The sequence below is a fragment of the Phyllostomus discolor genome, chromosome 2 (genome assembly GCF_004126475.2).
Source record: "Phyllostomus discolor isolate MPI-MPIP mPhyDis1 chromosome 2, mPhyDis1.pri.v3, whole genome shotgun sequence".
NCBI lineage: Eukaryota > Metazoa > Chordata > Mammalia > Chiroptera > Phyllostomidae > Phyllostomus > Phyllostomus discolor.
In genome coordinates, this window is record NC_040904.2 from 108,818,982 (window position 1) to 108,846,883 (window position 27,902).

Genomic DNA, 27,902 nt, shown 5'->3' on the forward strand with positions numbered 1-27,902 from the left:
AAAATTAGATTAGGAAGCTTATTTAAAAGAACACAGCACACCAGACTGGGCTCAAACTTCGTTTTTGGCTTCAGAACTTTGTAAAACCATTGAGGAATAAATTCAGAAGTTATAATAAATTGTGTAGTTTAGATCAACTTCCACTAAAAATAAACTAATAAATGGAATATAGAAACCCTAGGAGAACAGAGAACTCTTTTTGTCATTCCAAATTGCTATTACTTACCACGAATGTAAAATCTTTTCCTTGGGTTTCAGTTGTGGAGAAATCTAGTCGACCTGGGTCTATTGCCCCCAATTCCCCTAAACATTCCCCACAGAGCAACCGAGCATGACAATTTGCATCTTGGCAACCTTTCAAAAGCACTGTCACCAGCTGTGAGATAACAGGTTCCACTGTTTCACTATCTGTTGCATATTTTATTAGTTTTTCCTAAAATAAAAAAGAAAAAGACAGTATATACATATCTTCTACAAACTAGCATATTTTCCTAACTGGAAAGCTTAAAAATATTAAGGGACATCTGATATAAATATGACAAAATTAAATTCCCATAGCTGTAGTTTTTTCAGCTAGTTTTTGATGGGTTCACATAATATAGTTCACAGTATGTTCCATGATATTAGAATGATTAAATGTGTTTAAAAGTTTTAATCATTAATCCATTAGACAAAGAGTTACTGAATATTACATCATCATTAAAAAAATAAGAAAGACACAGTTCTTATCCTGAGTTCACAATCCAATGGGAAAATAGACAGTAAACAAATTTAGAAAAATAGAAAAGACTATTCCCAAGCCAGTTAAGACTTAGATATTGTATTTGTGTGGCCACTTTAGAACTACATTCATTTAATTTTCTTTCCAGCAAAAGTTAAGCACATATGAGCATCTCAAATTCTATGTTAAAACTATGATTCAAATTAGAGTAATACATTTCAAAAGAAAAATAAAAAGACATTTTATATCATCCAAAATCTTCAACATGCAATTACTTAAATAACATTACAGGTTAATTCAGACATAAATACAGAAAAAAAGGAACCAGTAATCAATAAACAATTAAGATAGAATTTAAAAATTAGACATTAATTCACTTGCTAAAATTAGAAAACAGTAAGGAAAAGAACAGTTTAGTTGGCAAAGATAAATGCAGTTCATGCTCAAGACAAGACAAATTATGAACCACTAATTTAAAATTTAAAATTTAAGGTAATTTAAAATATATACAATGGAATACTACTCAGCCATAAGAAAAGATGAATACTGCCATCTGTGACATGAATGGATCTTGAGAATACCATTCACGCTAAGCAAAATAAGTGCTGCAGAAAAAGTCAAGAACCATTGATTTCACTCATATGTGGGATATAAAACTGAGAGCAACAAATTAACAAACAAACACTCATACACACAGACAATGATATTGTGGTTACCACAGGAAAGTGGGGCCAGGAGTAGTAAAGGATATGGGGGTAGAATATATGGTAATTCAAGATTTAATTTAGAATTTCTTAAACAAGTATATGTTCAATGCATCTATTTAGACAGGTTTTTTTTAACATATAGACCCAATTCTATAATTTTCCAAATGTTTAATAAGTTCTCAAAACAAATACATGTTTGCTCCAATTATTTGAAATGTCATTTTTATCATATGCTAAAGTCCATATATACTTGGTTCCATTTCTGGACTTTCTTTTTGTTTTGTTTTGTTTTGTTTTTTTTAAAGATTATTTATTTTTAGAGAGGGAAGGGAGGGAGGGAGGGAGAGACAGACAGACAGACAGACAGATACATCAATGTGCGGTTGCTGGGGGTTCTGGCCTGCAACCCAGGAATGTACCCTGGCTGGGAATCAAACCTGGGACACTTTGGTTCCCAGCCCGCGCTCAATCCACTGAGCTACGCCAGCCAGGGCTCATTTCTGGACTTTCTATTCTTTCCTACTGGTCTGGACTTTCTATTCTTTCCTACTGGTCTGTAGGAAAGAATATGCACCACTATCACACTGTTATAATTATGGAGGCTATAGAGTATGTTAATGTTGTCTGGTAGGGCTACTGAACACTCACTGTTGCCTTTTTTGCCCCGGAGTTTTCCTTACTATTTTTACTTGTTTCTTTTTCATATGCACATTAGTATAAAATTGTTTTAGTTTTAGAAAAAAATACTTGATATTTCTTTGGGATGGCATTCAATTTATCAATTAACCCAGGGAGAATTAAAATCTTTATAATATTGAATACAACTATCCAATAAACAAGTCATTTGTTTAAATCTATTACATTTTTGTGCCTTTCAGGGGTGTTTCAAAGTTTTCCTCTTACTGGTTTACACATTTATTGTTATGCTTATTCCTAAGTATTACCTTTCTCAGTTACTATTGTAAATTGGGTTTTCCAACAAGTCTTCTACCTAGTTATTGCTTGTTATATGATTATTGATTTTTATATCTTCCTACTGAATTAGTTTGTTGTCTGAAACGGTTATACTATAAATTCTCTACGGTTTTCCAAGTATATTAGTATATTATCTGCAAACAGTTTTATATCTTTTCCAGTTCTCAATGCCTCTGTTACTTTCCCCTTGTCTAAATTTATTGGCCAGTACTTCCAAATAAATGTTAAACTGTAGTAGAGTTAATGAGCAAACTTGCTTTTAGTAGGAATGTATCACATTTCACCATTAAGTATTAAATACTTCACTACAGCAGAGGTTGAATGTACCACATGTATGTGTATAGCATACATTTATAACACACTGAAGTAGCATCCATCAATTCCTATTTTCTCAAGTGTTTTTATCTTAAGTAGATGTTACAGTGTCAGAGGCTGTTTCAGAATTTGTGGAAAGAACAGTCTGACTTTCTCCTTTAATGTATTAATATTAATACAGTGAATTATATTAACATATTGCCAAATATGAACCATTCTTGCAATCCTGTAATAAATTACAACTGTTTGTGGGTGTTTTCTGAATATAAAACTGAATTCTATTTGATAACATTTCACTTCATTTTTTGCTTTGATATTTGTAAGTAATAATGATCTTTAATTCTATATTATGCTATCTGTATGAGGTTTCGTGAAACTTACACAACTCTCCTTTAAAAAAATTGTAAGTTTTCCTAAATTGTTCTAGAAAATACTCTAGAACAATTTAAATAGCACTGGGACTATCTAGTTTTTAAAGATTTGATAAAAATCCCCCTGTAAAACCACTGGGTGTGGTACTTTCCTCTACTTGTAGTTCTTTTGTAATATTCTCTGTTTCTTTACAGAAATTAGTCTTTTAAGAGTTCTATTTCTACTAGAGTCAATTTTGATAAATTATATTTTCCAGGAAAAATATCCAGGTTTACCAAGGTATTTGCACAAAGGGTACAAAATAGTTTCTGTGATTTTAAAAAAATATTTCCTTTGTTGCAATGGTTATTTCTGTCTTGTCATTTCTTCTTTGCACATTTGTGATTTCTGTTTTTTGTTCTTCTTTAGGTAGAGATTTACCTATTTTCATTTATTAGAATAAAAGAACCAGGATTTTTATTTATTAATTTGTTCCATTTTTCTCTTTTCTACATAATTAATTTCAGCTTTTATTTTTTTATTACTCCCTTCCTGTGCTATCATTTCTTTTTTTTTTTAAAGACTTTTATTTATTTATTTTTAGAGATGGAAGGGAGGGAGAGAGAGAGAGAGAGAGAGAGAGAGAGAAACATCAATGTGTGGTTGCTGGGGGTTCTGGCCTGCAACCCAGGCATGTGCCCTGACTGGGAATCGAACCTGGGACACTTTGGTTCCCAGCCCGCGCTCAATCCACTGAGCTACGCCAGCCAGGGCTGCTATCATTTCTTAAATAAACAGTTTTATTGAAATATAATTCACATACCATAAAATCACTCCTTTGAAGTATAAAATCCAGTTATCTTTAGTGTATTCACAATGTTTAAAATATTTACAAGTACAACCATTAGTTTTATTTAACTCCAGAACATTTTCATCTTTAGTTTTCTTATTAGTAATTTAAAATAAATTTATTCAGGTACATATTGATACTAAACTAAATTAACCCTCACTTAAAAATAGTATATCCTTTAACAATCCATGGTCATTATATCTTATTCAGACTACTCAAAATTACAAGTGCATTTACCTTCTTAGACTGTCTCGTTAATCTGTTAGCATCAGGGCTTTATAGGAAGGCTTATCAGAGAATTATCAGATGTGATTTGTCTTTTATGACACAGGTAGGAATAGTGTGGCAGCTGTAGCTTTTTCCTACGAGTATAAGAAATCTTGAGTTCTCAAATTTAGTCATTTATATCTAAGAGGTGATGATTAGTATGAAGTTTCATTAGTAAGACCATAACCATGTCACTTGCTTAGAAATAATCTAAGCTAGAAAATCTCTTTGCCAAGAGAAGAGATCCTTTGCTATTCATACATACTTATATTAAATTAAAAAGCTTGAGGCCCACTGACATATTAGACCTATCAAAGGCCATGTAGTTTAGTATTTTTTATTACCATTTCTGAAAAACATGTTATAACTATTGCCTATCAGAAATGTCATGTTCTAAAATTATGTTCAGCAATAGATCTGATTTAAAGCCATTTTCAGATAAGAGTCTTATCTGAAAGACTGTCATATCCATGCTTGCCTCTGTCCATCTCAGACAGACAGTTGTTTGGGCACATCTTGTCCTGTCATATTGTTCTTGTAGGTCACATTTTTAGCTGCACAATTTGCTTTGCCTATTTTCCACTTAGGTAGATTTCCACTAAAACAAAACTCCCTAAGTCCCTCAAATCTACTAATCTAACCATAATTTTGCTTTTGACATAAAAGATGAAGTTTTCTGAGTGACATCAAATGCATATTAAACATCATTTCATTAGTTTTGATTACATGTTCTTTTGCCTTTTGTAATCAGAAGTAGTTAAGTTTTCTAGGCAACTGCTTATTTCAACTAAAGTTGTTATACAAAAAACATAGGTAAGAAAGGCGTACCAAAACATACAAATAAGTAAAAATTAGTTCCTCCATTAAGGTAATATTCATGTCAGGGTGCAAGAGTGATCATGCAGGGGAAGACTGCTTTCTCCACAAGCTGGCCCTTGATAACATCCTCAATGAGGTGCCTCCCTGACTCTGTGGCAGAAGGCAAGCCCCACCTCTTTGTGAATCTTATTTTATGCACACTGGTAGGCAACCAACTGAATTCTTCAGCCCCAAAAGAAGAGAATTTGCCTGCACAGAATAATAAAATATGATCTCTCCCTTCTACTAAATATTACAAATTGAAGAGAATAAATTCTTAATCTAAATTCTGCAAGTGGAAAAGTAAAATCTATTTAAGTCACTAACAAATAGAGTGATTTTAAGGTTTCAAACTTCACTATAGCAGAGGTTGAAATAAAGTTTAAACGTGTCATTTTAGTCACTGCAGAAATGAGCATTTTGTTACACCTTAAAATGGTTTTTAGTCCTGGCTGGCGTAGCTCAGTAGATTGAGCGCGGGCTGGGAACCAAAGTGTCCCAGGTTCAATTCCCAGCCAGGGTACATTCCTGGGTTGCAGGCCAAAACCCCCAGCAACCCCACATTGATGTTTCTTTCTCTCTCTCTCTCTCTCTCTCTCTCTCTCTCTCTCTCTCTCTCTCTCTCTCTCTCTCTCTCTCTCTCTCTCTCTCTCTCTCCCCCCCTCTATCTCCCTCCCTTCCCTCTCTAAAAATAAATAAATAAAATCTTTAAAAAATGCTTTAAAAATGGTTTTTAAGAAAAAAATAGTATTATAGCCTGGTAAAGTCAGCTTTGCAATACACATTGACTATATCTAGAAAGAGCCTATTTAAAATGTCATGTAATTTTAATTTTTTATAAATAAATGACATCTGTCTTAGAATTTCTGTGCAAAGAAAAATGAAAATGTAGTTAAACACACATAAGTAGACAGCTTGACAAAGTATAGACATGTTGACATGACTAAAACCAGTCAACTTAAAGGTGATCATTTCATCTAAGATTTAGAATCAAAGTTAGTTTTAAAATAATGATCTGAAGATTAAAGAATAGAAAAATCTATATTATCATTCTGAATTAAAAACTGACTGTTTCATTCTGGCCAGATAGCTCAGTTGGTTAGAGTGTCAACCTGATATTCCAAGGATGCAGGTTCAATCTCAGGTCAGGGCACGGATAAGCAGCAACAGATGAGTGCATAATTAAGGGGAACAACAAATAGATGCCTCCCTTTCTCTCTCTTTTTCTCTTTCTGCCTTCCTCTCCCTCTCTAAAATCAATAAATTTAAAAAAATTTTTAACTGATTGTTTCTATCATTATTTAGGCCACAACTGTGTTTTAAAGTACTCGTAAGGTTTATTACCTAATTAGATTCAACTTAGCCATATACAGTGGCAACATGGACCTGAACTATTTGATGATTGCAATTTAACAAAGATGAAGAAAACAACCTCTGAGCAGTTTCATCCCAGAAGTTGCACCTTCCTTGCTGCTGGTATGGATGCATTTAGGTGAAACCAATGAATACATTGGTCCTGTCCAGCTCTGCTGAATGAAGGCAGACTTGGAACAAATCCAGCCAAATGAGGAGCCAGAGAAATGTGAATGTATACTAAAGTAGCTCAACCTCCAACTTAACTTATATTAATCGACTTACAGATATTCGTATTATAATTGTCCTTTGTTAGATAGGATATCAACTAGATTGAGGAATATTATCATTTGCAATGATTGTACTGGTTTAGAATATAGGATTTTACTATCCTAAAACATTTCAATAAAATGCTACTTTCAAAAAAAAAAAAAAACAGCTAGGGGTTACTACGGAACCCAGGTAGAGGTTTGGGGCAAGGGGTAAACAGAGTAGTTTCAATGTAGTATAGGGCAGAGAATGAGGCTGTCACACTAATAATGTAGAACCACGCTTAGAATGGCAAAAATCATACATTCAAGGAGATTCAAAGCTCCTCATATGTGGTAGTGTGGCAGGAAAAGAAAGCCTCATAAAAGTTTCTATGATCTGTAGTTTCTTTGATAAACAGCATTCTCTGTAACACCTGCAAGATTTATCGGGAAAAAGCTGAGTGAAAGTTATTTTTAGATAAGGAGCTGGGCAGACATTACCAAGTAAACGTTATCTCAAGGCCAAAATGCTGACCTTCGTTTCGCTTCTGCCTCTGTATGCTCGCTTGCTTTTAGCAGTTGCTCCCCCTCCCTTTTGCCTTGTAACAAGCATATAAAGGAAACTTTCAATGGGCCTGCCTTTGGGCTCAGGATTTGGAATTAACCCCTGGGCCCCCCTGCCCCGCCCCTGGGTAATAAAGTTTGTGCCTCGTTATCTCTCCGCGTGTGAAAGTGATTTTCCGCAACAGTAGGATCATCTCCACACTGGCTCCTCCCCACATTGTTTATATCAGCTCAATGACCCAGAAGCATGTACCCATTACCATCATGTATATCTTTTGTCCTAAGTAAATGCTTCTTTCTATCATGAAAACAAACACAACACTATCTCATGAGGGTCTTGGACTCTCACATCCTATTATATAGGTTCTTGATATACAAAAATAAGTACCTCAGATTTCTCAATTTTATAGATTTATAATGATCTTGTCTTTTAGATTCAGTTCTCACTGCCATCAAGATAAGGGATAATCTACATTACACTGACAAAGAATAAAGTTCATTGATCCCATGAAAAAGTAAACTTAAAAGTTTAGCTTCAACCAAACTAATAAATTCAGTTAAAATACAAAATGGCAAAATTACTAAAATTTTACATGACAGATATCTGTAAGAAATTACATGAGAAGAATCACATAAACTGCTGCTGTTCAGACACATACACTCTTACTCAGGAAGATACAGAACCCAAAATATAACCATCAAATCATGACCCTTCAAAGACATTTAAAAAAAACAACAAACCTGCAAATCACTGATATTCAGATTCAAAGGCATGGATTACTGATTCTAAGTCAGATCTAATAATCTAGATAAAATAAAAATCATTTTTTTCATTGAGCCTACTGAGTCTCAAGCAAATAGACTAATCTGTCCTCTTGTCTTTAAATTCCAACTTTCTTTTCTTACAGCTTTTTCATTATATCTTAGCATACCTGATTTTTATACAAGGTTTCCTTCAAGCTTGTTAGCGCATGAATACGAACATCCACATTTTCATGTTGAATTGCTTTCATAGATAGCTGAAGAGTTGTCTGAAGATCAGTACTCTCAGATGTTTCCTATACAAAGAGCAGAGAGAGATACACGTAATAATTAACTTCAGGAACCATTTGGAAGGCCTAGAATCCCTCTAGAGCTATCATTAAAGTAGTTAAATTTTACCCTTATTAAAAGCAGCTTTAAAATGTAATTTTCATCTCTCCCCAAGTATAGTATAGATCATTTTTAGTAAATCTCAGGGAAAAGGATTTCACTTTAAAATCTTTAAAGCTGGAGAAATACATTTTTCATCTAAATAAGAATTTACTTATCTTAAAGAAATCTTTCTTGGTAAGATACACAAGTTTCCCTTAACTTACAAAGGGCTACATAGCCTTGAACCAGGTCTACAGATTATGCCCATAATTCACCTTTTCCTTACTTGACCACCTATTTTCTTATGATTACGATGAATTACCCATTAAAGACATATGACCTTCAGAACAAATCATGGGATCCTTAGTAAATACCTCTGTTACCACGACCCAAGGTCAGATATCCCACTTGCTGCCCTAAAATTCTATAGAACCACCATTAATATTTTCATAACTTCACAGTTCACTGGACTTCAAGATGATGGAACTATAGATTATTCCCCTTCAGTAAGACCTGAATTTCCATACCATAGTTTATAGGAAGCATAATTAGCATCATCCTACAGCTTTTCCTTCTTTATTCAGGGCATGCAATTATGGTAGCTTCTTATTTGGTGGACTATAAGTAGGACACATTGACCTGGGTAGTCAAGGCACAAGAAATGTATTTTTTGCTCTGTGTTCTATCTGATGCTACTATATCTTTGATCTAAATGCTAAAACTGCCTTCTAAAAATCATGATTCATGATAGGATTATCTAGTCACCAGAAATTAGCCATCAGAATATGACTACAGCCCTGGCTGGGTGGAGCGTTGTCCTGCACACCAAAAGGTTGCGAATTCAATCCCCGGTCAGGGTACATACTAGGTTGTGGGTTTGATCCCTGGTCAGGAAGTGTACAGGAAGCAAGTGATCGATGTTTCTCTCTCACATTAAAGTTGCTCTCTCTCTCTGCCTTTCTCTCTAAAACCAATAAATGTATCCTTGGGTGAGGATTGAATAAAAATAAAAAGAATGACTACATTCTCCCTAGATATGATTCTAAAGAATCCCTTTCAATATATTGGAACTTGGGAATAATTTTGTATCAATGATCTCTTAAACCATAAATAAAAGAATTAAATACCTTTCTGTATTCCTGTAGAACTGCTTTTATCTTTTTTAATTCTAGATGGTCAGGTAAAAAATATATTTCATGAAGAAAATCTTGTACAGCATCCCTAATGGTTAGTTGGAAGAAAAAGAATTATTTGCAAAGAGAATGCACACTAAAAATATATAAAGCAGAAACTGAAACTACAGCCAACTTAATGCACATTTAAAAGTACCAGATTATTATTGACATTGAAAGTGTTCTTCCTAACCATGTCTAGGATGCTCAGCTAATTAATAGTGGCAAATAATCACACCTGAGAAAAGAAAATAACCCTGTGGCAGTCTGTTACACTAGTGGCTGTAAATAAACTGTACTTCGTGGTACACATATCCATGCATATTCACTAAATCTTTAATTTGTGCTCGGTGTATGACCTGCTTTAACAAACAATATGGCGAAAGAGATGCTGTGCCCAGTTTGAGGCCTAAATGTTAAAAAAGTCTGACAACTACTGGCTGGGTTTGTGCTCAAAAGAATCCTGTGTCACCATATAAGAAGTCTGGCCACCAACAAGAAGAGATTACATGCACATGGAGAGGCTATATGGAAAGAAAGGCTCTGAGATTACAAAGAAAAGGGGAGAAGTCAAGCCAAGTCTACAAGGAGGCTGACTGCAGTCATACCAATGACCATTCACAAGACCAGCCAAGGAATCAACCAGCTGAACACAGCCCAGATTGCAAATTTATGAGTAAATTAAAGTGCTCATCTTTTTAAGACACTATGTTTTGGAGTGTTTTGTAATGCAGCAATAGATAGACAAGCCAACTCCAAAATAAACTCTACTAAAGAATTTTAGAGAAAAAGTCAACTCCTATTGAGCAACAACTTTTAATTTGCTTCAAATATAATACTCTAATCCTTCTGGGCCCAAATAAAATGTTTCTAAATTCTAGTCTTCATTAACTCATGCAACAAACCTGCATAAGTAACCACTACGTGCTACTATGTGCTAGATGCTGAGTTTGTAACAATAAAGAAAGCTGAAATAATTCCTTCATTCACAGAGCTAAAGATCTTCTATCTAGCACTGAGAGAATTTTTTTCATTTTTTAACAGCTTTATTGACATGGAAATGTAAAGTGTACATATTAGAAGTGTACAATTTTATGTTTTGATATATCTATATGTTCATGAAACAATTACCACAGCTCTCCCTCCCACTTATCCCCTCCCTCCCCAGGCAACCACTGATCTCCTTTGTTTCAGTACAGATTATTTGAGTTTTTCAGTATTTTATATAAATAAAATTGTACAGTATATACTCACTTTTGTCTATCTTCTTTGAATTAGTATATAACTTTGCTGTTTATTCATATTGTTTCATGTATCAGTAGGTATTTCTTGTTATTTGTGGAGAATTTTTTAATGATATGAAAAAGGTAGAGAAATGATTCCTTTATAATAAACAGCAAAGATATACTATTTGTATGATAATCCAAAAAGTATTTGAAAAGTGATCTAGATCAGTGATTATGCTGTTTGATACTTTGTCCATGCACAAAATATCAAAAATAAAAATTTAATTTAAAAAAACTACATTAGCCTTTACTTCTGTATTTTCTCCCTAACTGGACAGTTACTAATAATTACCTTTTTTTACCCTGTATAATGTACACTTTTTTGCCCAAATTTTTGAGGGAAAAGTAAGGATGCACATTATACATGAGTAGTACTAATTCTGTATCTATATAAATGTATTTAATTATTTTATTTATATTTATGCATTAAAAGCATAACTCTAGAAAGCAATAACCATATCCATATACAAAATAATACCCTGGAATATGATAATCGGTTTTGTTTCTAAATATAAATAAATAAATAAATAATACAATTAAAAAATTAAAATGAAACAGTTTTTTTCTGAAAGTTTGGGCCAAGAACATAGATGCACATTATACACAGCAAAATACAGTAATGAGAATAGCAACAGTATATAAGTAGTACTTAAATGCTAACTTTTCAGAAAGAAATGAACTATGATACACAAGAACTGCAAAAATGGAAGTAATTTTTAAATGTATAGGAAGACATGCTAGGCTAAAAAGTAGCTGCAGTGAATACTAAAAATAAAAAAAGAATAATGTCTGTTCTTGCAACAGCAACCTGGATTGGTAACAGCCTAGTGCCTATTTTAGAAAATCTTGGGAAAGGATTTTAAGAAAAAAAATGTGGCCAGATTTTGAAAAGCCTTTGAGGTCAAGATAAGCAATTTGGAATTTGTCAGTTAGGAAATGGAGAACCACAGAATATCTCTAAGCTAGAATGATACAGATAAAGAAATACTTTTAAATATGAATGATATAAAACATATAATAAAAGCTTAAATGAAGGGAACTGGTTTGAAAGGTAATCTACTGAAGTAGTAAGAATTTCAATTAATACAAGCTATAGAAAGTAAGTGAATATCATGGTACTCAACTATCTGCCTTTTAACTGTGAAAAGAAAGGTAAATTTACCCCACCTTTTTTCAAAATTGATGAAAAATAATTGAGTTGCTGACCTACTAATTAATTTAAAGTTATTATAATGGAAGCCATGTTACAACTGAAATAGCATCAGTTCAGTATGTATTGTCTTCACATATGTCAATTACTTTTGTTTATTGGTGAACTCTAAATTTAAACCATAATTATATGAAATGTTAAAGGGACTTATTTAAGAAAAAGACCAAAAGTATGAACATTAAAATGACAATAAATTCACAATGATCAACAATTGAATCTAAAAAACAAACTAAGCAAACTAGCAGAACAGAAACAGAATCATTAATATGGAGATCACTTGGAGGGTTATCAGTTGGGAGGGGGGAAAATGGGGTAAAAGATGCAGACATTAAGAAGTACAAACAGGTAGGTACAGAATAGACAGGGGGATGTTAAGAACAGTATAGGAAATACAGAAGCCAAAGAACTTATATGTACAACCCATGGACATGAACTAAGGGGGAGAAGGGGGTTACCAGAGAGAATGGGGGGTACTGAGTAGAGGGAGGAAAAAGGGGAAAAAATTGGGATAACTGTAATAGCATAATCAATAAAATATATTAAAAAAATAAAAAAATTCAAAGTAGAATAAAAAAGAATATGAACAGTTTCCACATTATCAATAGTAAGTAGTCCTAATACCTTGAGACATAAAAATACAGTAATAAAAAGTTGCTTGCTATCTTTATTAACAATTTTGGTTACAATACCTGTTTTCAATTATGAGGTAGTGAAATATAGCTGCAGTTTCTTTAGGCTGGATATGTATGAGAGGTAACAAAGCTACAATTACATGACTAAGAAGGGAGCCTAGATAAGCATGATCCAGGCAACGAACAAAGCAGTCCCAAGCTCTATGAAAAAAAAAAAAAAACAAATTAAAGTTAAAAGTTTACTATTTTTATTATTTATAAAGCTTCATCAATGAGTTATTAACTAAATAATGATACAAGATATCTTATACAATAAATAAATAAATACAATAAAATTACAAGAAATAAAATTACAAGAATTAAATTTTATTCATTTTACAATAAAATTACAAGATATCTATAAAAATGGAATAAAGATCAGCACCATATACTCAAGTGATTTATTAAGTCAAAAAAAGAAGGTGAAAACAGTGCTTATAGTATGCTACCTTTTGGGGCAAGGTTAATATGAAAAAATATATGTGTGAGTGTGTATGCATTTGCTTACATTTTTAGAAAGGGGGTTATACGAAAGTTAATAGAAATAGAAACCCACAGACTTCAAGCATGGAAACTAGATTCTCTGAGTGGACTTTAAAACAAATTTTAATTTGGGACAACGTAAATGTGTTATATGATTTTGAAATTTAATAAAGGGTAAAAACAATCTCTAAGAACTTTAAACAAAATGAAATGAATAAACCTAACTTAATGGTACCTGCACACAGAAAACAGTTATTTCACATGACTTTAAAACATATTATTCTGACTGTACATTTACAATAACTTACAGTCTAAGGACAAGTAGAACCTCCAAGAAGTTCAAACTGCATTCAGTAAACTGCATTACTGTTAGCAGTAATATTTATATTAGATTACTAGTCAGCAAAACCCTACAAATCTCTATGGCCTAAAAGTAATGTGAAGAGGGGACTTAAGGAGTAAATCTGTTGATAAGAGATACTTAAGGGGCCAAACAAATGTGCACCTTATTTGGATTCTGATTCAAACAAACCAACATCTTTGGGAAAAACATTTTTGAAACAATTGGGGAAATCTGAATATAGAATGAGTTTAGATGATATTAAAGAATTCCTATTAAGTATAATAACTCATGATAGTTACATCTGAGATATTTACAAGTACAGCAATGTAATACTGAGGTTTTCTTTAAAACATTTCAACTAACAAAAACTGCAGGTGGAAGATTACATAAGATTAGCAATGTTGATAACTGCTGAGGTTGAGAAACGGGTGTGTAGAGATTCACAACATTATTCTATTTCTCAGTATGTTAAAAGATTTCATAGTAAAATGGTTTTAAGGAAGTAAACACATTCCTTTTCAATACAAATAGCCTTTCTATCTTCATTATTTATGGTCTGAACCCAATTTCCCTCTAAGAGATAAGGATTCAAGTTAGTGCCCCCATGAAAAGTCACCTGCAACACAATTCAGGAAAATCATCCTTGAATCGAAGGCCAGTTCTCAGTGTTGTCATCATCTTCACCCTGACCGAACTGACATGTTTGGGTCCCATCAATTTCATCAAGGACATCAAACTGTTCAAGGCCTAAAAAGTAAGTAGGACTTTAAAATAAAGCCTATAAACAAGATGACGAGAGGAGAGGAGTCATAAAGAAAAGTACATCCCACACTTATTTCAGAGTAGTTATCTATTCTCTGGCACACGGAACCTAATGAATGTTGGCAAGTTTATTTTGTCCAACTTCTTAGGTAGGAATTAAAAGTTTGAAAAATACAAGTTCTGTTTTGTATTTTTTTTCCCTTGAAGGTGATTTGTTATCTTAGTCCTAGTGGTCCTCTGGCCACTGATTTTCAAATTTATTAAGAATATAATATCTGCCCTGGCTGCGGGGCTTGGCTAGTTGAAGTGTTGCCCCATGCACCAAAAGGCGGCAGGCTGAATGAGTGGTCGGGGCACATACCTAAGTAGCAGGTTCTGAGGCATGTAAGGGGGATAACGGATCAATGTTTCTCTCTCAAATCGGCCGCCTTCATTCTTTCCTTCCTTCCCTCCCTCCCTCTCTCTTTCTCAACCCCTCTCTCCCTTGTTTCTTTCTTTTTTTTTTAGATTTTATTTTTATTTATTTATTTTTTAGAGAGGGAAGGGAGGGAGATAGAGAGAGAGAGAGAGAGAAACATCAATGTGTGGTTGCTGGGGGTTATGGCCTGCAACCCAGGCATGTACCCTGGCTGGGAATCGAACCTGGGACACTTTGGTTCCCAGCCCGCGCTCAATCCACTGAGCTACACCAGCCAGGGTTCCCTTGTTTCTTTCTAAAATCAATAACCATATCCTCAGGTGAGGATTAAAAAAAAAACAATACCTATTGTTTAATTTTCTTCATCTCCATCCCAAACTGCTATGCAATACATACATTTTCATCCTAATGATACTAAATTCAAGATGCTTTGAATTTACTAAAACAAATAAGTACTGATGCTATACCCAGAAAATGACACATATATTCTATTGTATGTGAAATCAGACTTGTATCAACAACTCCAGATTCTAATGAAGGGGTAAAGAAATTCTCTAGTCAACTTTAATTATATGCCAAAACAAGCAAGCTCTTTATGGTTTGAAACAAACTCTAGTTTTCTAAGAAAAGAGATCTTAGAAACTTGGGACAACAATAAGAAAGATTCCATGCAGATGAACTAGAAGTTGCTTGGGAAATTAAATTTACCTGTTAACATAAAAGAACAAGTACTGGTTGCTTAAATTTAAAGAATTTAATATTGTATCATGTCTTTATTAATGCCTTAAGGTTATTAAGACAAGGGTAATTCAGACCGAAAATTTTACTCATGGATTTTTACTATAATTTTACAGACTGCAGAGATAGAAAGCAAATCAATATTTAAACTTCTAACATAATCTATGGACAAAAATTTCCAGTGGTGACCAATTGTTATAGCAATCATAATGAAACTTTACTGTGCCTAATGCATTTAAACATAAACTGACAAATAACTGAAGTTACTTTACTCGCTAAAGATGACCTAGCATTTTCGGTCTTCAAAAGCACCATGGGCCATGACCCACATCAGGCTAATGTGGACCGATACATTCAACTATGCAACTTTTCTTTGTCTATCAGTAATTGTTGGTCTCTTTTGCCCACTGACCTAGATGTTGTGATAATGTGAGATTGAAACTTCTGGGGCCATCACCTGGCACTTTAGCATATAGCCAATCCAGGGGAATTCAAGCTAAGAAATTAATTCTGAGAATACTGTGTCCAAAATCAAGCAATACCCAAAGCTATATTATCCCTCTAGTTTTAGTTTCAGGGCCAACAAATTCCTTTAAGTCAGTTTGGGTTAGGCTTTCCATCCTTATTAAAAAAAAACACACACACACACACTGTAATGATACAATTCCTCCTTTAAGACTCCCCAATAGCTTTTACAAGTTGTTCAGCAATACAGAATATCATGTTTTATTATTTCTTGTCTTTGAATGTTTGTAGATACTATCAGAAATCATGTCTCCTGCATATTCTATATAAATTTTATTCCAGCACTTTGAGACTCAACTATCAATACCTACCATTTTCTTATCTTCAATGCCAACACTGGAGCTCAGTAACTGCATGTTAAAAAAGGCCAAAATGCCCAACAACTTGGGCTGCAAATAATCAGCCTAAGGAAAGAAAATATAAAACAGATATTATACACATTTCAAACAGATCAAATTCCATAAACCAACAATTTAATTATTTAACTAGCATCATTTCTATTTTACCTAGTAGAACAGAAATAGACACCTGGTGAATTAAGTTTCTCCAAATGCATATATTTTCACATCTAATATTTTTAAAAATTTGTGAAATTCATTTGTAACCACCATGACAAAATATGACTAAACAGTACTATGTAAGGAAATTATGAGCTTTTGAAATTTCCAGCCAAGATGGAGGCGTAGGTAGAAACCCTTCACTTCCTCACACAACCTAAAAGAGGATTATGACCAATCTAAAATCAATAAACAATCAGAAGCACCACAAAAATCAAACTGCATGGAACTCCGACAACCAAGGAATTAAAGAAAAAATCAACCAGAACAACCAGACTGGTAAGGCAGTGGACGACTCTGGGGCACTCAGAAAAACCAAGGCTAGGCGGCACACGGGGCAGGCGAGGCTGGCTGCTGCTAGGCTGCGGACTACGAGGGTGGGGCTAACTTATGGGGAAACTGAGACTCAGAGTTGACTGTGGACTACTGCAGTCGCCTAGGTGGGAAAAACTCCCAGTCTCACATGAGAGTCAGTTGGAAAGTGCGGCAGAGACAAGTAGGCAAGCTACATTGTTCCCTCTCTGGCCCCTCCCCCACAGGCAGCATGGCAGCCAGCAAAGAGGTTTGCCCTGCCCAGGTAAATACCTAAGGCCCAGCCCCCTTACAACTTATCAGGTGTGCCAAGACAAACAAATATGGCCCAAATGAAAGGACAGAGCAAAACCTCAGAAAGAGAACTAAGCAATGAGGAGATAGCCAACCTAACTGATAGAGAATTTAAAGCCCTGGTAATCAAAATCTTCACAGAACTGATTAAGCTTGGTTGAAAAATGAAAAAACAAATGAAAGATACCCAAAATGAAATAAGGCAAAATATTCAGGGAACCAACAGTGACAGGAAACCAGGACTCAAAGCAATGATTTGGAATAAGAGAATGGAATGAGCATCCAACTGGAAGAGAATGAAGAAACAAGAATTCAAAAAAGCGAAAAGAATCTTACAAACCTCTGGGACAACCTGAAACATTCCAATATCTGAATCATGGGGGTGCCAGAAGGAGACGAACAACAGCAGGAAATTGAAAACTTACTTGAACAAATAGTGAGGGAAAACTTCCCAGATCTGGCGAAGGAAATAGACTTCCAGGAAGTCCAGGAAGCCCAGAGAGTCCCAAGAAGTTGGACTCAGGGAGGAACACACCAAGGCATACCACCATTAGGTTACCCAAAATTAAGGATAAAGAGAGAATCGTAGAAGAAGCAGGAAGAAGGGAGAGAGTTGCTTTTGGAAGGGTGCCCATGGAGCTGTCGGCTGATTTCTCAGGGGAGACCTTGCAGGTGGCGGGGCAGGGAGTGCTAGAAAGAAGTATTTAAAGTCATGAAGGGCAGGAACCTGCATCCCAGATTGCTCTGTCCAGCAAAACTTTCACTTGGAATGGTGGGCAGGGGGTACACGGATGGAGTGCTTCCCAGATACAGTCAGGTTAAAGGAGTTCATCATCACCAAGCCATTATTATATAAAGTGTCGAAAGGACTTATCTGGGAAAAAGAGGATTAAAAATACGAACAGTAAAATGACAACAACCTCACAACTAAATGAACCTAATGAACCTAAAAGAAAAGAAAAACAATGAAAACAAAAACTGGGCAGATGACTACAACAGGAACAGAATCAGGGAGGTGGACATCGAGTAGAGGGATTTCAGTGGGAAGGGGGAAGGAAGGAATGGCGGGGAGAAGGTACAGGGAAGAAGAAGCATAATTAGTAGGCATAAAATGGATGGGTAGAGATAAAAAATGGTATAAGAAACAGAGGACTCAAGGAACTTATGTGTACGACCCATGGACATGAACTTGGGGGGAGGAGAATGCTGAAGGGTTGGGGGAACAGGGCAGAGGGGGCTAAACGGGGAAAATTTGGAGAACTGTAATAGTATAATCAATAAAAAATACTTTAAAAATGGAAATCATGAGCTTTTGAATTCTGCACTAGGCTGGGGTGGGATCCTCAGGATCTGATTCACATCAGAATTCAGAGTGGAGAGAATATTTATCCTAAGAATAAGAAAAGATAAGTGACTGTCATTCTAGAGCATTTAGATCTAAGCTGGAAAAAAAAGGTACCTTGCCAGAACAATGGTCTGACATAGGGATCAACATCCCCTGAAATAATAGTGGCAAAGTAACGGAAGGCTATGGACATCAATAGATACAGACTAGGTATCACTGACTCTATGTAGCACTTTGGATTAATTCTTTCTTGAAAGAGGGTCCTAAAGGAGAGAGTTTGGGCTTTACATCAATCAGACCTGGGTTTGAATCTCAATTTTGATAATTCCTAATATGTGATTTTGGATGAATTACTTAACTCCTTTGGCTCTTTCAAATGGGAACAATTAAAGCACTTATTACATAGAGTTGTAGATATTAACTAAGAAAACATGCATCAACCATGAAGACTACAGTAAAGAGTTAAACAGATTAAATTGTTAATATTACAACAAACTGAGAACGTCAATAATCTGCAAAAAAATATTCCTCTCTTTCAAATTCTTTATATACAGGCAGGAAACAGAAAAAGAACTGTGGAAGAGCAGCAATTAAAGTATTTTCCAGCTCTGAAAGAAAGTTGCATTGCACGATGGTGAGGCACCTGATTTCGGGATTCCCAGATTACATACACTGCTAAGGGGAGGGGGAGGATTGGAGGATGTGTACTAGCACATAGTAGAAAAGAAGTTAGGTATCCAACATGTCTCTCCAGATTAGATGCTGGGATAAACTTTTCTCTTGCCAAGTATAGAGAATCATCTGTCTTTCAATCTTGAATTACATTTAATTTGCAAACTTCTGATTTGGATTAAGACTTATTTTTAGGCTTAATAATCCATAATCGCATGGTACCAGATCCTGCTTCTTAAAGTAACAAGCAGACATAGATGATACTTACATAGTCTATGTCAACATTCTAATTTTTTAAAATACTTTTCTTCATCTTTTTTTAAGATTTTATTTATTTATTTTTAGAGAGGGAAGGGAGGGAGAAAAAGAGAGAGAGAGAAACATCAATGTGCGGTTGCTGGGGGTATGGCCTGCAACCCAGGCATGTACCCTGGCTGGGAATCGAACCTGCGACAATTTGGTTTGCAGCCCATGCTCAACCCACTGAGCTATGCCAGCCAGGGCTTAAACATTCTAATTTTAAAGCCCTTGCATTAGACAAATAATTCATTCATCTACCACACACCAAATGTTTATTATCTACACCTAGAATACTATGCCAGGTTTGGGTGTAACAAGATAAGCAAAGTCACTTTCTCCCTACTAATATGAATGGAGGACATTAAATAAGTAAATGTGTAAATATGGTTGCAATGAGTACTATATAGAAATCAACATAATCACATGATAGAGTAGAACTGGGATAAGGAAATTTAGATAGGGTGATCTGGAAACTCTGAGATCTAAAGAATGAGAAAGATCCAGCAGATTATTCCAAGTATTATTATTCTAATAGCCTATCTAGTGTAAAGACTATGAAGCAGGAAAAAGCTTGACATGCTAATAGATGCTAAAAGATACTGAAAGATTGTGAGAAAGGAAGAAAAGAGCTGTATAACATGAAGGTGGAAAGTTATATCTAAAATCACATCCAGCTTTATACATTTTACTTAAAGAACAATGAAAACCACCGAAGGAATTTACTTCAGCAGGGGAATGATATGAGTTTAAGTTGTGCGAAGATCACTTTGAATGCTATGTAAATAAGTGAATGTAGATATAGAGAGGGAAAAGTGAAGGCAGAGAACAGGTAGCAGATTTTTGCAGTTATCCCAGAGAAAGATGATGGTCACTTGTATGAGGGTAGTGACAACAGAGATGGAAAGATATATTTTGGAGAGAGATGTGACAGGATTTATGGAGGGCTCATGACTGATTCCCAGGTCTTGATTTGAGCAAGTAGGTTAATATTGGTACCATTTCCTGAGACAGGAAAGACTAAGAGATAAACAGGTTAGGAAGGGAAAATAAAGATTCTTCTAGTTTGAGAGGCCTATAAGATAGGCAAGCAGAGATGACAAAGAGAAAGTTGGATAAGCTCTGTCTGCCACTTTCTCTCACCCTCAGATCCGTTTGCTGCCCTTTTCTGCACTGCTCTGTGCCTGGAAGGCTTACCAGATTTCATCACTCAACATCCCTTTCCCTCTGGCTTCCGTCTGAATTTAGTCAACAGGGAACACCAATGGAGGAACCAAGGGCAGGAGGAAAGTGCGTGGTATTTAAATTTCCTGCTCCTTCTGGGTTTTGAGGTGGTTCTGCCAATAGCTACATCCCCCTATAATGAGAGATCTCCCACAATACCATGGTTTTAGCTCTCAACCAGGTTCTAGTAACACCACTTCTTATCCTTGCCCAGGACTAATGGGAGCATAAGTTTTGTAGTCCCTGGGTTCCCTAACATTCCCTGCTCATTCTCTTAACTTTGCCAATGACAATAAAAATAGCCCCCTTAAATTGAATTATTCTCAGTTAAAGATTTTTGTGTGTACCATCTGTTTCCTACCAGGACCTCACTTGTATAAATCCATAAGTACAAAACTCTGGAGAGGTCTGGACTGGAACTTCAACTATGAAATCACCAAAATATAAATCATACTAAAGCAAAGGGTCAAATGAGACCAGATTCTCTTTCACTTAGGGAGAGAATGTTGATGGAGAAAAACAACTGATTACATAGTCTTAAATCAATCTAACATTTAGAGGATAAAGTACAGTAGAGGAAAAGAGCCAATAAAGACTAAAAATGAGCCCTGGCTAGCGTAGCTCAGTGGATTGAGCATGGGCTGTGAACCAAAGTGTTGCAGGTTCAATTTCCAGTCAGGGCACAGCCCCCAGCAACCGCACATTGATGTTTCTCTCTCTCTTTCTCTCTCTCTCTCTCTCTCTCTCTCCCTCCCTTCCCTCTCTAAAAATAAATAAAATAAATAAAATCTAAAAAAAAGACTAAAAATGAGTGGACAGTGAAGCAAATCAAGAAAATGTGTTATCATAGGTGGGAAGGGGTGTGCAGGGTGGAGGGGAGTGAAGGGGGAAAATGGGACAACTGTAATAGCATAATCAATAAAATATATTTTTTTAAAAAGAAAATGTGTTATCACAGATGGATTGAAGGAAATAGATGGATATAGGAAAGGATCATCAGTTGCACTGAATGCTACTGAAAGGCTGAATGAAATAGAAAAAGAGAAATCACTACTGGATTTGACAGCAGTAAGACTGTTTTTGACCTTGACAAGTTCAGCAGAATGAGGACAGAGTTAGACTAGAATGAGCTAATGAATGGAAAAGGAGAAAGCAGAGACAGAAACTTCTCAAGGTATATTGCTGATAATCTTGAGAGTCTCTTGAAGGAATCAGGACAATCAAAAGGAAAAAAAAAATAACATGCCTAAAGATTTTTTATATTTTTTTCAGATGAAAAAAATTAGATAGTAAAGTGATTTCAGATACAAATTTAAGATAGGGAAAGGTAAAAGGGATAACATATCTTCTAACTTCCCTTAAATCCAACAATGGATTTAAATATACTCAATAGTTAGAACTGATAAGGTTAATGTGTTGTGCCAAGAAAGGAGTAACTGGGGGAAGCCACAAATGTATTCCAATCTACAGTTCATAAATAGTAAAGAAAAATATTTTTTTTTTAATTTTTCAGTGAAAAATACAATCCAAATCATTTGAAAATGTGTATTTTTCAATGCTAATATATATTGTTTGTTAATTCCTTGATGTAACCATCAATTTCAATGATGACCCTTTTCAAAATAAAAATCCCAGCCCTGACTGCTATGGATCAGTTGGTTGGGCATCATTCTGCAAAGCAAAAGGCTGCAGGTTCAATTCCCAGTCAGGGGACATGCCTGGGATGCATGTTTGGTCCCTGGTCAGGGCACACAGAAGAGACAACCAATCAATATTTCTCTCTCACATTGATGTTTCTCTCTCTCTCTCTTTCTCCCACCTTCCCCTTTCCCTAAAAATAATTTTTAAAAAAACACACAAAATAAAAATCACAATTTAAAATTTAAACTAAACTCTAGCATTTGAAAATACACAAAACACTTGTTTTTCCAATTTCATAATTCAGCTAGAATAAGGAACGAAAAAACCCATAGAACATATTCCTTACCATTAGTTCAGGTGATATGATATCTTTTGGGCCCTGATATGGATCATCACTAGATGCAAATGAGGCAAGTATTGACAAACCATTGAAAACTTGTTGATAATGTTCTCCAATACGCAGCAATAATTCGTTATGCAATCCTTGGAAATCTTGTCTCAACAAGCTCCCCAGTTCAATATCTGTTTCATTCTAATCCAAAGACACATTTTTAAAATTTAACTTTTTTTCTCCATACTAACATCATGAAAATAAGAATATTAATTTTTAATACACTATTCGTAAATCAGGAGCTCTAAACTAGGAGGTAAGATTTACTAATGATATTTTTTAATGGCAATGTAAAATTATTCTAATTTTGTTCTCTTCTGGTAGGTCTCCCATGGACTATACGTAATGAAGAGAAATGATCAGATTTTATTAGGAAATAAAATTTAAAAAGAAAGTCTTAGTTTTCTATAAGGTCTTAAAATGCCATCAACTCATGATTCATATACACATGATCCCTGAGAAGATACAGCTCAGAGGCTTAGAGTACAGCCTTTCCAGCCAGACTGATGGGATTTAAATTCCAGATTTGTCACTTATTAGCTGTGCTGTGACTTGAACAAGTTACCTCATCTGACCTCTCTCTGCCTTAGTTTCCTCATCTATAAAATAGAAAAGTAATAGTATTTTTCTCTCATTAGGCAACAATGAGTGAAATGATAAAGTGTTTAGCAAAGTTTCTGATATGTAGTAAGCACTCAATAAATACTTATTATTATTCCACCTTTATGATAGAGATTATCTTTCTCATAATAAATAAATATACTCCCTATTCAATAACTCTCATGTGAAAATAGATCTATTGCTGGCATGTCATGAAACACATGAAATAAATTAACAAAGGAAATAGTAAAGTCACAAATGCATATCATACCGGTTCTTCTGTTCCCCTACAGTCTCATATTCTTCAAAACTACCATTGCTAATATGACACCAAAAAATTGCACAAGCTATAATTTTAAATTTAAAAACTAACAAGAAACTGAGCCAAATTATAATCTGCACTAAATAAACTAAATGCTAACATTATACTGTACTTGAAGGAAACTGCCTCTTCCTGTAGCTATAATTACTTGCATATTGTTACTCAACATCTACTTCCAATCAATTAAAAAATTCTAAAATAAAATTAGCTGAGAACCCAATCTATGAATGAATGATTATCATATGCCACTATGGTAAAAATGATAAAAGAAAATAACAAAATAATAATTCTATTTAATAAACCCTCTAGGCCCAGGACAAAGTTTATTTACATAATATCATTTGAACTTATGTTACATTAGGATAGGCTATACATTACCCACTCTCTACAAGAATGTTACTGCAGCTCTCCTTTAATGCTAATTTAAAGAAGGGTAAAACATATATAAATATTCAATTACCTTTAGATAATGAAGGGCACGTTCTAATTCATCCTTGGAACAGGAACAGACCAAATGAGAAAAAATATACTTGAAGTTATTTATTAAAATCTCTCTACGATTGACATTTAGTTGTTTTCCTAAAGTTCGAATGAGAGCAGAAGCTGCAGGGCTTGCTTTGGCAGCAAGGTCAGGTAGCAGAACTTGTAATGTCCTCTGAAAAAAAAAAAACACTACAATTACCAAAAAGAACATTTGTCCAAGTGATATAATACTCACATAAGCTATGTGCAAAAATATCTTAAAATGCCACACAAATCTGAAGTCCACATATGACATAGGTATTTGAATTCAGATTTACCATTTATTCATTCAACATATGTTTACCAAGCATCTACTATGATTCAGGCATTAAAGATAAAGTAGTGAAGAAACAGGCAAGGTCCCTGATGACACAGAGTTTACATAATAGGGTGGGAGAGACAGATAATAAACAAGTTAATTTATAAGTAAAGAAGATATTTTTTCACGAATATATATTAAAATATACTCATGTTCTAAGGGTAAGTTCTATGCCTGATTTATTATTTCCTTCCAGGATTTGACCAATTTACAAGCAACTTAAGTTTGTTAAAATATAATAATATTGTAGAAAAATCCTGTATAAACCACATTATAATTTATTAGCTAAAAGTAATAATAAATTTTGCCTTTGGGAAAAGGTAAGAAGAAAATCTACTCCAACCACCTTTCAAATCTCAGCCCTAAGGACTTTTCAAAGGCTTCCCAAACCACTCCATATTTCAAATTGTCATCTAAATTCATAGAAGATTATCCATAACACTAGTTTTATACCATATTACTCCAACTCCTTAAGGGTAGAAATGATCATATTAGATTTCACATTGCCAATACAACCAATCACAGCACTAAAGACATAAGGGCTCAGTCAACTGAATTAATTAGCATTAATCAATTAGTATTAAACTTTTGAGATAGCTAACCATTAGAGCAATAACTCAAATTGGCATGAACTTAATTTTATACGAGCAATGTTATCACATCAAAGTCAAAGTCAAAATTTGAAAATTTAGGGTCTATATCCTCCTCAATGTACTTGCCAGATTTTCTTTGAAAAAATCTAGAATAAACACAAAAGATTGACTTGAAAACCTCAATTAAGTCAAATTACTACTCAAATTAAGTCAAATTAATACTCAAATGTATTAAGTAACTTACAGTAAGGAAACGATTAAGATCAGGAAAGTCAAAAACATTGGCAATTTCGGACAAGGTATTTAGAGCCATTTCTCTCTGGTGAGCCACATCCTGTTTGCGCATCTCAGTGTTCTGGCATGGAGTACCAGGAAGTGCTGTCACCTGACTGGAGTGAAGGGATTCCACCAAAAACTAGAGCAAAATGGTTTGTTACTTTTCACACAAGGAAAAAAATTAACTAATACTTTTTAAGGTAACATCAAGGACAGTATCAGACATTGTTCTAAACATATTACAGTACCTCAGCCCTGGCTGGTGTGGTTCAGTGGATCAAGCACTGGCCTGCAGACCAAAGGGTCCCTGGTAGATTCCCAGTCAGGGCACATGCCTGGGTTGTGGGCCAGGTCCCCAATGGGGGGCGTGTGAGAGGCAACCACACATTGATGTTTCTCTACCTCTCCTTCTCCCTCCCTTCCCCTCTCTCTAAAAATAAATAAATAAGATCTTTAAAAATAAATGAACCTATTACCTCAATTAATATTCCCTTAATTATTATAACAACCTAATAGAATAGATTATGCATAAATCTCACTTTTAGGTCAGTAACCAGGCTAAGCTAAGAAACTTGACTATCGCCCTGACTGGTATAGCTCAGTGGATTGAGCACGGGCTGCAAACCAAAGCATCGCAGGTTCGATTCCGAGTCAGGGCATATTCCTGGGTTGCAGGCCAGGTCCCCAGTGGGGGCCACATGAGAAGCAACCACACATTGATATTACTCTCTCTCTCTCTTTCTCCCTCCCTTCCCCTATCTAATAAATAAATAAATAAATAAATAAAATCTAAAAAAAAAAAAGAAACTTGACTGTCTTGCTTAGGGTTACAATTAACAAAGGGCAAAGCCAGTATTTTAACATATCCTAACTTTTCAGTCATGAAGCGAATCAACCTTTTAAGAACAAAGCACCTTATCCATAATATCAAAGCATAAAAGTTTATCATCGCTAAAGGAAGGCAACTCTTAATAAATTAACAACAGAGCATGATATCCAATAATACTGGGTGGGCCAAAAAGTCTGTTACGTTTTTTCCATAAAATAAAAGACACATTTTTCATTTTCACTAATAACTTTATTAGTTTGGATATTTTGCACATGTCGGCTATCTCCCACTATTGGCTTCTAGTGAGTAAAGGCGAGGGGTGCTGCTAAATATCTTCCAATGCATAAGACAGACCCAGCACAAACAATTATTGGTCCAAAATATCAATGGTACCAAGAAACTCCACAAAACACTTTCGACATGTTTGATCAGTCACAGTACCTTCTCCATACACTGCACAAATCTTTTTTTGTGTTTCAGTTGCATTTTTACCCTTCTTATAATGATAAAGCATAATACACTGAAAATGTTGCATGTCTTCTCCCATCTTCAGTATTAAAATGGCTGCACAAAAATTCACCAATTTTGATAAGTTTTTTTAAAGACACACTGATATGAAAGCTGTCACAATGCAATCTAACAAAACCGTTTCAAATGAAGTTCAAGACAACTAAGCACTACTAGAGCCATCATACAGAAAAAACTAAATGGACTTTTTGGCCAACCCAATGATAATATGATTTTTCCCCATCTCCCATTTATAATCTACATCTTCAGTCGAAGATGCTAAAACATAAAACTGGCAAGATTTAGATGCTCTTAAACTGAATACATTGTTTTTAAAAATATATCATTTAAGGCAAGAAAAGTAAAACATATATGTGTTTTTTTTTAACTCTTACAAAGCACTGCTATGTCCTATAGTCAAGGCCAATGCTGACTCTCACCTGACAGATGGGTTTCTTATACTGGCTGAAAAAGTTTTGCAGTTTAACACTTTTAGCTGCAACCAGAGCTCTAATTTCTGTGTATGCTGCTCCAGAGACAGATGCTGACTTGGACAGTAAGCAATGCAGTAAGTGCAAAAGTGCAAAAGGTACCAAATCTCCTTTTGCTGCCCTAAAATTGAAGAAAAGAAAAAGTTATCAATGTCTCAAAAATAAATGGAAATCCACAAACAAATGCATGCTGATATCACTTTTTTTCTCTAATATCACATCCTTCATACCACCATTTCAAACACCAGGCAAATAAAAAAAGGAGACTGACCAAAATAGGTAAGAAAGTATATAAATGCTGCCATATATACCTTCCAATATCTCCTGTTGTAAGAATCAAGGTATCCTTCAACTCATTATTTCTTGAGATTTGGGCATGTGTATATGCTTCCTTCATTCTTAAGACAAAAAGCTATGAACAATAACATTAATTAGTTAAATTTCTAAGGCCAGGTTTATGAAAACACAAATGTTTAAAAATAAAAATTATCAAACCTCTTTTACAAATCCATCTTCAGAGTCCAAGGATTCCAATATGTGCTTGATATTTCCACTAAAAGCCATTCTAACATCCTTGTCTGGATCTTCCATTAAATTTAATAAAGTTCCAAGAACTATTTTTACATCTGTTTCATCTTCTCTAAAATCAAGATGCTTACAAAGATGACACAGATTATCTATGAAAGCTAAAGGGCAAGAGCATATTAATACCTAATTTAACTCATTAAAATTCAGAATTTTACTATAAAAAGTATT

At 34.7% G+C, this 27,902-nt stretch overlaps 1 protein-coding gene across 3 annotated transcripts in view; it reads right to left on the minus strand.

Moving 5' to 3' along the window:
* Window positions 1-27,902, minus strand: part of ATR (ATR serine/threonine kinase) — a 130,733-nt gene that overhangs the window by 75,260 nt on the left and 27,571 nt on the right. For all 3 annotated transcript variants that reach the window (XM_036018322.1, XM_028505028.2, XM_036018323.1), the window contains exons 11-22: window positions 27,642-27,832; window positions 27,458-27,558; window positions 27,096-27,267; window positions 25,288-25,458; window positions 24,070-24,264; window positions 22,643-22,828; window positions 16,266-16,358; window positions 14,128-14,258; window positions 12,704-12,847; window positions 9,474-9,567; window positions 8,145-8,270; window positions 227-433 (exon numbers count right to left, since the gene is read on the minus strand). In XM_036018322.1, the coding sequence (XP_035874215.1) occupies window positions 227-433; window positions 8,145-8,270; window positions 9,474-9,567; window positions 12,704-12,847; window positions 14,128-14,258; window positions 16,266-16,358; window positions 22,643-22,828; window positions 24,070-24,264; window positions 25,288-25,458; window positions 27,096-27,267; window positions 27,458-27,558; window positions 27,642-27,832 (1,811 nt within the window). The remainder of the gene's footprint in view (window positions 1-226; window positions 434-8,144; window positions 8,271-9,473; window positions 9,568-12,703; window positions 12,848-14,127; window positions 14,259-16,265; window positions 16,359-22,642; window positions 22,829-24,069; window positions 24,265-25,287; window positions 25,459-27,095; window positions 27,268-27,457; window positions 27,559-27,641; window positions 27,833-27,902) is intronic.